Here is an 11,780-nt window from a genome sequence, read left to right as displayed (position 1 = left end):
GAGGTGTGGCAAGGGGCCGAATCCTGCTGCCATACATACGGCCTACCATTGGCTACCCTTGTTATCCAGGGCTTGACTACAGTTAGCAACTCCACGAACAAAGCCCGAATTCCAATGCCAGGGTTCTTCAACACCTGTTCCTGCAGATTTGCGAGGAATTCTGCTGTACGAACGCAATCAGATCGTCTGCTAGGGATCTTTCTTCTTGCTACATCCTCGTAGTCACCATTGCAAGTCTCTAGTTCATGCCTGATTGTTTTTACTGTATTCAGGGAGCATTGGGCAGCAGTCGTAATATCCTTATTTTGATGGCGGGCACGAATCATCATGATACAAGTTATTCTCTTCCATGATTCAGGTGGGTTCCAGCTATCCATCCTTTCTGACATCTTGTATATGAATGAAGAAGGGTCCAAACTTTTAAATGAAGAGAAGTGTGTGTTAATACATGTAACTTACGGAAAAATATAATTAATTATAAATATGTCAAATTTATCCCGAACTCCCTGTATATATATATATATATATATATATATATATATATATATATCTTTGCAAAAATGTGAAGTATCTTTATGTAATATTCATTAAATACCTTTTACGAATTGTAAATTGGAAAAACGATTTGTATTTTGATATTGAGTAAATTGCCGAAGTATCCGCTGTTTAGTTTACATTTGTGTTTATTTTAGAAATGCAGTCTTTTGTAGTAACTGAGAATTTTTGCAAGAACACGAGAAGTTTTTGGGAACAGTTGACATCCCTATCCCGTGTCGCTGCACGCAATTATTTTGCGTTTGAGGCTAGAAAACGGAGCAGAAGCAAAATTAAATTTTCATTGGAATAGTTTTATACTTAATTATTAAATTTGGCTCAGAGTTTTAGATGCCAGTAGGAGACAGTTACGTCACAGTTATAAATTTAAATCGGTAGTATCATGCAACGAAAATATAGTAAAGTTGTAGTGTAGCGTTGCCTCTATACGATCTTTTGTTAAGGTAAAATACGACGTGTGATGCTCTACGTAGTCTAAATTATGTATTGTTTATCGCAGAAAAATAAGCATGCGTTAGCTATATAATCTGTTGAGATGACTGTTTAGAATTAGGTCCAAATCAACTTATGCCGATGTCTTATTTATTTTAAACTGCGTTCTTCGAACCACAAACTTGGCTGTTTACTTGATTTCAGTTCTGAATTTCTACTGAGAAGGCATAGTTAACTCCAATGGCTGCTTGAAAGAAGTATTTATTTATTTTTAATGAAAACATGCCGTATGTATTTTTTAAATTACAATTTGACCCTTCAAGTCGAAACTGTAATGCAGTTAACATTTTCAAATAAATTCATCTCGCCTTTGTCCATTTCATTGGGAGTTCGAGGTTATTCAACTAGTTTTCTTATGTCAAGTTAGCCTGCAAAAAATTACGATTGGGATGATTGTTGTGGGATTTTTGCTTTCTTGTAGTATTATTTGATAATTGCATCTGATACTGCTCAAATAACGCACCGAATAAATTCACAAAGCAGGCTTTAAAAGTGGAATTCGCCATATGGATACATCTCATTTTGAGTTGTACCCATATGGTACAACTTTGCCTGATCGCATGTGGTAATATGAGATCAGGCAAATTTCGGTGAAAGATGGCAAATTTATATAGATTGAATAAGCAAATTATTTAGAAAGTTGGGAGGGAAAATTGAAGACTTGATGCCTCACATATGAGAGTCCTGAGCAAAATTTGGGTAATAGTGCCATAGAAGAAATATTTGATGATATTGGAAACATGACAGATTTATTTGAATGAAAATTGTTGATATGAGCTGGTAATATCATAGATTTATATATTGCTATTTGTGTCCTGTACCTGTAGGCTCTGAGATTACAAATCGGGAACTGATGGCATCTTTCAAGGATGCCATCACTTTAATATCCAAAAATATTAAGGATAGAATCCTTAACATTTTTTTGGAGTTATATATATAAATTTTCCCCCATAACTTTCAGCATTTTGTTTTGAAAGAAAATCAGACAGCTTAAATGTCTGAATTATGGGATCTTGTCTTTAGCTGTTTCATATGTGTAATGTTTTCCATTGGTCAGCAGATAAGTTCTTTTTTGGCTAACAGGCTATGGATTTAAATCTTGTTGTGGCATAGATATTTGTGAAAACTTTCCAGCTTTGGAAATTTTAATAAAGGTTCAGAAAAAGAAAACAAGTAGGTTTTTATTACCCACATTAACACTGAATGGAGGCATGAAATTGGGTAAGCTCATCTTTGGCAGTGAAGGCATATCTAGTTCAGGGCATATCTAGCTCTTGGCAATGGTGTAGGGAACACTTCAACACTGGGGCAGTTTGCTAAGGGTATCCATTGCAGGATATTTTACTAATTAATAAAATTATAAAAATTAAAAGGAGCATAGCTATGAATTTGCCAAGGGCACTAAAACCTAGCCATGCTACTGGCTCTCGGCTTACTCATACTGATTTCTTTCAGTTTTCAACTGTTTGTAGCTAGATGATGATAAATATATAACTTGTTTAGCCAGTGAAAATAAAATGCATCTTTCTGTATGGTTTATATGATCTTAAGAATTTGTATGTGCATTCATTAGCTGGTAGAGAAGTATAGAGCATGTATTAAATGGTAATACAAGTCTTTTTCTAAAGTATTGCCCATTAATAATTTAATTATGTTGTGAATTGCTATATGTATAAATATAATTTGTTGGTTTTAAATGAGTTTTTCAAATTTGGTGCTTTAGGTCTTTAATAATTCATATGTAATTTATTTTTTCAGGATTTTTCCATTTGTAGATTAGTAGACAGTCTATGGCTTGCATCTGTTTTAATATGTTTATCATTTGAATGTAATTAAATTGAGGGTTATGGCATAGTTAATCTTGGTTTTCTAGGCAGTGAGTTGCTGATGTCATTGTAATGCAGTGTATCCTGTCATTTTAAATATCTAAGCATTTCTTCTTTCTTGCTCCTATCCTATCCTTGCATCTGCAGTCAAATAGTTTTCACAGTAAAGTCTCTTGATCTTAGTTTAACCTCTAGGATCTCAGTACCCCATGAAGTGTGAACCTTGCAAATTGAAAGCACTTCTTAAAGTCCATACAGGTTTAGGCATTTTTAATGATTTCAATATTACATTATTTTGATATACTTTCCACTGTCTGGATATAGTATTATTACTATTTTGTAGGTAGGGATGAAGTAGTGTAGCATGAATAGGTCAATGACTGCAATATTATCTTATTGTTTGAATTTTCTGCTTATTGGATTATTACGAGACCTCAATGGAATTGGAGATCCTGTATGATTGTAACCATATCCCAGTTTAGCAGTCTTTGCACCATGCTAATGGATAATTGTCATTTCCTCCCGTACTATACACACACATTGGAATTTTTCCTTTCCATGTTTGTATTTTTTTATATATATAGTAAATATGGATCCAACAATAATAAGCATTCGTTAAACATCTATTCATTTTCTTTATCCTATTGCATTTGTTAAAATTGGAGATGAGTGAATAGCATCCCCACATTGTAACCAGCCTGCAGGTGGTGGATTTGGCTGTCAATGTGGCGTAGATGTCATGACTTTTTATGATATATGAAAATTTTCCACAACAGTTTTGAGAAATACTGGAAAAGCTTCAGTTTATCCTTAAGTTAGAATTATAAATTTAACTCTAGATGAACAACTTTGCATCTGAGCAAATTTATATTATGTTGCATTGAATGTTTAATTTTGAATGCAGTCAAATCCACTTAAATATTTAATTGCATTTCCACTCCTCAAGAGGTCAAACCTACATTGCATTAGTACCATTGATAGTTAAAGTGACTAGACACCTGCCCTAAATCAAACAGCCTCTGAACTCAATAAGCAGCTACTTAAAGCTTTAAATAAATTTTTACCTATTGTGGAAGTGAAGACGTTAGCCATACACGACCCATCTGGCAAAACAAGCATATTTTTGTGTGAATTTTCTTTTTTTTAGTGGATGCATACTTATGTAAATATAGGTTATTCTACATAAAAATTGTGGAAACAACTACCATGTTAGAGTAAAACTTCAGTTTAATGCAAACCAAAATAATCATTGATGTCATCATCTGGAGTATACACATATATATACAAAGAAACAAACTGCACTACAATCTACATGGTATGCTAAAGTTACATTGTTTTGGTCAACCATTGAAACTATTGGCCTGACCTCTGATGGGAAAAAAAATAAAACCTTATTACATCAATGCTGGAGTCTTGTTGTTATCTATTTCGTTACAAAAATAAATTAAGCTAGGGAACAACATGTTTACACAAAGTTACTCATAAGTATACATATAAATTTAAACAAAGCAGTATGGTGAAAGGTGAAATAATTGCTTAGAATCCTAAATCAGGGTTTGCTGGAAAACTTGAACTAAGTGGTCTAAAGGTGTGTCATCCAAATTCTTGGGATTTTTATTCTGCCATTATTGTTAAGATAAGGTGCTTAATCAAATTTTCACAGGCTTCTTTAAATTTCCGTTCATACCAAGTTTTTGCATGATGTAAAGGATGTTTTTTTTAATTTTTTTTTATATTTTATAGCAGTTAACATCTTAGCTAAGTAAAAATTAAGGAGTAATCATTTGTATAGGCAATACATCAATTAGAAGTTTAAAATATTGCTTTCTTTCTTTCTTTTCACTTAAATCATTGAAAGAAGTATTTAGCGCTATATAGATATAGTTGATTTTTTTTTTGCATTTTTTTCTGGTTGTAAAATAAAGATTGTTGACTACTGAAAATGAAACAGATAAAAACTGGAGTAAGATTTATATTAATAGAACTCAGATTGTTATTGTTTTGCTTAAAAGCATAACTTATACTTACCAGCCTTTGTCATGTAGTGATTTCATGTCATTGGTTGTCTACTCAATTCTGAATTCTAGGCCTAACCAACTTTTCAAATTCAACTATAGTGGTTTCATGCCACCCTTGTGCAAAAGTGTGTGGATGGTTCAAATTGATAACATCCCACACTAGTATGGAAGGTTATCAGTTTGAACTCATTGGCAGATTTTACCAATAGAAATTGGTACCATGAATTTAATTGTGCATTTTGTGACATGTGAATCTGATCCCATCAGTACTTTTTAAAAAAAAATCTTAAATGTACTTAAGACCTTCTTCATATATTTAAATTCTCTCCTCTATTTCATTTTTTTTGAGTTATTTTTACGTCATATGCCTACATTGTGGCCATTTCATATCTGTATTTGTTCTGCAAATCTTCTTTACTCTTTAATCACTATATCCACATTGGAAGGATGGTTCTTTTGGGTAGTTTTGCTAAGTTTCCTCATTCTAATTTTTTTTTTCTTCCAATATATAATTTTAAAAAAATCCCAAAAATTGCAACATCTGAAACTTTTCTTCCAGGAACTATGCCCAAGTGAAAGCTGCATTTATTTAAATGCTAATGAATTTAAATTGAAATATACCAATTAAGAATGAACTTTAATGTGGATCCTTTCAATGCTAATACTGTTTCATCACCAGTTAGTGACCATCCACATAATGAAAGTCATTCTTTACCAGACACCAGTAAGCAGTGCCATAACATTTTGTTTGAAAATCCAGACTCTTTGCAGCCAAGTATAGTTCATAGAACAGTCCCTGAAAGGCATTTGGAGATGATTACAGTGCCAAATGGCAGTGAAAGTGACTTAAATCTCATCTCTTTACAAAATCTTCCAAGTATAGCTAGCCATTCAACATTGAATTCTCAAACGGCAGCAAGAAATAAAGTAACACTGGTGATGCGTTCGCTAAGGAGGGAGTTAGAAACCAGCAAAAATGTATCTGAGGTATGTGTTTGAGCTGAGCTTTTTCTTATTTAAATTAACATTTGATCAGTTGTAAGGACTGTGTACATACTTGTATTTACATTTTAGTTCAGTAAAATGTGGTTTATCAAGGATACAACTTAGGTCAATTTTCCATCAAACGAAGTGATTTTTAGAATTTCGCTTTCCTGTGTTTTCTGCAACCATTGCAGATATAGTAATTTAATAAAGTATCAAAAAGCTAAATTGCATTTTGTCTTTTCATGATCCAGGATGTTTTGTAAGCTGGCATTCTGAATTGCATCTCAAGCAGTTCTCCTATTTGTATTTTTAGCAGAAAATTATTTAAGGAGAATAGAAAGGTAGACTGACATGGCTGGGTATCTCCTTGTTTTAAAGGGCGAAAAATTAGCTTCCAGAAAGAAAAATACTCTGGGAAGTAGTTTTTTTTTCTCTTTTTTTTCCACCTCTCTAAGGCTGGCTAACTTGTGGTTATTTGAAATAGCCCTTAGGAAAGGTTACATGCTTCTTAGAGGGAGGGGGGGGGATTCAGACACTAGAGGCACATATTAGTGGTGCCATGTCACAGAAACAGAAAATGATAGGTTCAGTACTAAAACAAATTCTGCTAATACCTTTTATTCCCTTATAGGCAGGGCTATTTTTTTTTTTTTTTTTTTTTTTTTAATCCTGTCTAGCTTTTGGAGACTGAGACAGTTCAATCTCCACTAGTAGCCAATCAGAGATGGCTGGTCTATGAATATCACTAATTTTGAGTGGCATTCAGTGAAGGGGGAGAGAAGAGTGTTACCATCTCTTCTCTCCCCTTCACTGAATGCCACTCTCTCCCCATAGACCTTATTCCAATGTTATTGTCTGAAATAATGTGGGTTCTACAGTCAATTTTCTTGAGTTTCTGGGAGAAAAAACCCACTTGCCTGTGTCAGAGATAGACTAACTCAGGAACCAGTAAAGAGAGGCTTAGAAAAACTCTTCTAGTCAGCAACTAGAATTTAACTTGGTTCTTTCTTTAGGCATCCTGGTGCTGGGAATGCAAATGCCACTTCCACTGAGCTACACAGGCTTTGTGAAATACTAAAGTTTAAATTATGCTTATCAAGAGATTCTAATTTTATTCTTTCAGGTATAAACACCTAAAGTAACTTTATGATAAGCTACTTATATATTGAGCAGATGATGTCACATCAAATTGGTCTAGCATCCCATAATGCAGTTGTTATCCTTTTGGATGTATATTATGATGCATTAATGGGAAGGATTGCTACCCAGACCAACTTTCACCTTATGAGTTATGAGTAGGAGCTAGCCTGTGGAGATACTGACAGTTAAATCAATGGTTGTCATGTTTCTTGTATACAAGTAGAAAATGGTATATTACCATATTATTAAATCTTTGGATGAGAGTAATAGCAGGGTATCTAGAATGTTGACTTTTGTACTTGAGTCACTCTTATATTTATAGTTAATTTCGATATTTCACTGTTTGCAGATGAAACAATTTTGCAAAATAACTGGCATCCTCCTCAGCAGAATTTTTGAATGCTGTCTCTTTCTCAGTGTGCATATGTCTGTGGTGGTAGAAATAGGACATCAGTATGTTGTCAAACACAATGTTTGTTTTACAGTGCTCTATATTTTTGGGATTGTTAGAAAGAAAATGGACAAAAGTTCTTGATGATTAGTTGATAGAATTGCTGCAAATAAGAACACACTCTCTCCTAAAAACAGATATGACTGTAATCAGCAGAATTGAACTACCATATTTGCATATAATTACCTAGATGAAGAGAAAGAACTGCTAGAGGGTTTAAAGGAAAGTAGTCAAGTTAATGTCTGGAATATTTCCTATGAGGACAAATTGGAAAAATGCAGATTTTTATACACCTTGGCAGCTAAAACAGAAAGCATTGATTAGCTGGGAATATTTCCATAGAATCAATTGAGAATACGAAAGATCATTATTTGTATTTTAAAAATTTGGAAGAAGTTTTCTCCAAAGAAACCTTTAAATACCCCAATGTGAAAATGATGTCCTTTTCTGTAGATGCTTGCTACTAGTCTAGTACACAAATTGAATTAAACTAAGTTTATTTTATTTTTTTAAAAAGTATCTACTAAAAAATGACATTTTCTCTCTCTTTCTATATATATATATATATAAATAAATAAATAAATAAATAAAAAGAGAGGTGAGTACTAAAGAATTTGCCCATAGTTTAAATGTGGCCAACTGGCTGACACTTGCTCTAACTGGCGAATACAAATGCCCCTCTAGAATACTGGTAATAGTGCTGATGTCAGCTAGGCAGTATATGCTTCTAAATATCAACCAGCCTACTTTCTCACTTTTCTGTATGTAAAAGAATTTTACATATTGCTTAAAATCTAATGAAATCACGATGCTCCTAAAATTCTATCAGGAGCATCATTAGATTTCACATTGTAATGCATTATAAATCATTAGATTTTCTCATTGTAATGCAATGAGAAAAACTGAAAAAAAAAAAATGCAAAGCTATTTTGTATTTATTTTACTCATTGCATTGCAAAGATTACTTAGCCTTAAATAAAAATTACACGATGCCACCGAGGACTCGTGAAATTACTCCATTCTGTATAACTCAGCATTTGTATTACTTGAACCTTGACCTACATGCAGAACCGCTATCTGCATGTAGGTCATTGCCTGTATGCGTGACAAAAGACTGGTTTCTGAGAAGGAAAAAACCCTGCAACCTCTGTGTTGAGATTGGCTAATTTACATTCATCTGAAGTGCACAATATCCCACTGGTCTTCCCAGTGGTTCACTCAGGATTTAATCTTGGAGGGGGCCGAGTACTCAAGATTTAATCTGGGGGGGGGGGAAGATGAGCACTCATGATTGAATCTTGGGGGGGGGGAAGTTGAGTAGATGATTGGAGAATACAGTACACACTACGCATTGCACACGACCTATGATTGAGCATCTGCAATGATTGCCAATACATGATACCTGTGATCTCTGGTCCGGCTTGGGCAAACAAAGTATCACCCGAGCACTACTTCTTCGCCTTGCGTTTACAATGGCATGATTCCCGAGAGTCAGAGGGTATTCCCACCTTATGTGACCGCTAATTCATAAGTAGTATAAAAATAGAAGACACGACACAACATAAATTTAAAAAAATAAATTTTAATAAAAGATTTTTGGAAATTTTTCTAGTTTTTTTTCCTCTTTCTTTTTTTTTTGGGGGGGGGGGGGGGCAGGTCCCCTTCCTAGGTGTGCCAATGGGTCTTCCAATTGTGTACAGAAAATTTTCCCAAGTTTTTTTGCTAATCTTTTCATAACATTTGCAATTCATATAATCCACCATTCCAGTATTTAAGAACAGCCAGTGATCTCATGACCATGCATTTTGTAATTCTGTGAATCCCACCATAATAAGTTGCAAGTGCTGTGGGTGGAGTATTATTATTATTATCCCAAGACACCATATTCACTCATCTAAGAGGTCCCTTTTGTCGTACACAGTTCATCAAACTGTGCCTTAAACACATTCAAATTCTCTGCAGACACAATGCTCTCAGTTATTGCATTCCAGTCATTCACAACTCCACAAAAAACCTGCTTCTCACTGCTCCTGTTCACACTGTCCTTTATATAGCTTCCAGGGATGACCTCTTGTTCTCCCCCAATCTCTAACCATTTTATGAAAAACCTCTTCAGTATTAATCCTATGACAGCCCTTTACTAATTTGTATGTCTATCATATCGTCCCCTCTTATCCACTAGACTGCAAATTGCATTGTCTCAGCCTTTCTTCATATTCAACATTCTAGAGATCAGAAACTATTTTGGTCAATCGCCTTTGGATCCTCTCCAACATCTCTTTCATCTTTTCGAAAACCAGGTGGCCAAATCTGTGCACGCTAGTCCATATGTGACCTAATCAGATAGGTCATATATGGACTAGCCGTATATGACCTATCATGGAACCAGAATCTCCTTATTTCTACAAGTCAGTGTTCTCTGTAATCATTCCCAGGATTCATTGTGTTGTCCTCACAATTTGGGCAATATGTTCTCTAAATTTCAGATCCCTATCCACGATCACCCCAAGATCTCTTATTTCTTACATCTCCAACAATGTATCCCCACCTAGAATAAATACTTTGTTCCATCTTTGCTTTCCAAATTTTAAAACCTTACATTTCGTAACATTGAACTGGTATCCCCCCATTCACTCAGTCTATTTAAGTTTTCTTGTAAGGCTGCAAGATATCTCTGCTCTACTCCTCATAGTTCATTCCAACTTTTCATCATCTGCAAACAAATGAATATCCCCATTCAAATCTTTCCCAATATCATTAACATGCAGGTTAAACAGCAAGGGCCTTACTGTCCAACCACAGATTTGAGACTCTAGTCTGGAAACTTGCCAAGAAGGGTCAATTCATGTTGAAGGGGAAAAAGAAATAAGCTGATGTATGAATTGGTCACCAGCACACAAAATCACATGCTTTCTACGTAAAATTTTTCAACTGTTATATAAGCAAAATAGTTACCACTTTATAAACTACAATGTTCATAAAAGAAATCCGACATGTAATAATAAACAACTCATTCCCATTCCACAAGACGTATTGATTACCCTATTATCGGAATGGATTCTCCTTCTTCTGACATGTGCAGAAGTGTCGAAGGATCTCATATCTCTGTTGGCATACAGTAAAGCAAACCCCTCTACTGACTTTCCTCTTCTGGGATATTGCTCCTCCAAACACAGCTAGTTGATATCTATCAGACAGCCATTCTCCAATCCAATGCACTAGTCTAATATCCAACTTCCAATCATCCTGGTTTGACTATCAACTTATGTGGTAATCTATCAAAAGCCTTTGCAAAGTCTGAGTATACTACTGTGTTTCCATCTCCCACATCAAATGCTGCTGTCACCTTATTGTAATAAGTAAGTAGATTACTAAAACGTGACCTATCTTTAGCAAATTCGTGCTGTCCATCCAAGATAATACCACTGTTGTCAACCCAATTCTGGATCCAGATTCTCACCAGTCTTTCCAACACTTTAACTACAACACCTGATTCTATTCACCTCTATCTCATCTCACACCATACTACCTCAAAACCATTACCACTATTTCCCCCTATCTTGTATGGACATAACATTTTTTCTATCATCAATAGCACTCCACCTCCTTTTTTACCTTTTCTCTCTTCATGAAATACCTCATACCTCTCCATCTTTATTCCTGTCAGAATACCATCCTTATCCAACTCATGCCAACTATTTTTGGGTGAACGAACTCAATCAATGCAACCATTTAATTTCCCTCGTTTTTGATACTTTTGTCATTTGTATACAAACATAACAGCTCATTCTTGGATAACAGGTTTTGCTGATATCACTTATGAGATGTGACTTCTCCATACTTTCCTTGAGCTATTTCTTTTTCTCCTTATTCATCCCAGAATCCTCTTCAAATCCAGCTGTTTTCCCATACATCTCATGTCATCCCTTTCACTTTTTTTCTAGATTCACATCCACTTGGAGCATCACCCTTTCTCATGCTGTGTTCCCCTATCCACCCTGAGTCTTCCCATTTCCCTGTTTGTATTGCACACTTATTCTCTCATTCTCTACACTCATGCTGCCTGCTTCTTCAATCATAAGCACCACTTCAGTCTCTTCTTCCTCACTCACCTGCTCTTCCCATCACTTCTTACTGACTCAGAGGGTACATATCACCAAAATGATATGTACCCTCAGCAGGTGTACAGGATAATTATGATATTACCACATGAAAAAAAAAGTTGCACCATTTATAACTTCTGATCAACAATTTTCCTCCAAATTAATCTGTTATCTGTCAAGACTCCAACATTATCAGATCTTCTATTTC

The 11,780-nt window shown here is 34.8% G+C and overlaps 1 protein-coding gene across 2 annotated transcripts in view; it reads left to right on the top strand.

Moving 5' to 3' along the window:
• The first annotated feature begins 835 nt into the window (after positions 1-835).
• LOC150102038 (uncharacterized) overlaps positions 836-11,780 on the top strand; it is a 266,372-nt gene continuing 255,427 nt past the window's right edge. Inside the window, exons 1-2 of one of the 2 annotated variants that reach the window (XM_090400132.1) lie at positions 836-998; positions 5,451-5,878. In XM_090400132.1, the coding sequence (XP_090256258.1) occupies positions 5,522-5,878 (357 nt within the window). In that variant the 5' untranslated portion in view covers positions 836-998; positions 5,451-5,521. Of the gene's footprint in view, positions 999-4,417; positions 4,462-5,450; positions 5,879-11,780 lie in introns of those variants that run through there. The other variant, XM_090400133.1, reaches the window with a different exon arrangement.

Source organism: Typopeltis vanoorti, chromosome 11 (genome assembly GCF_054136105.1).
Source record: "Typopeltis vanoorti isolate ZY-2024b chromosome 11, IOZ_Tvanoo_1.0, whole genome shotgun sequence".
Lineage (NCBI taxonomy): Eukaryota > Metazoa > Arthropoda > Arachnida > Uropygi > Thelyphonidae > Typopeltis > Typopeltis vanoorti.
This window is presented reverse-complemented; position numbering and strand designations above follow the sequence as displayed.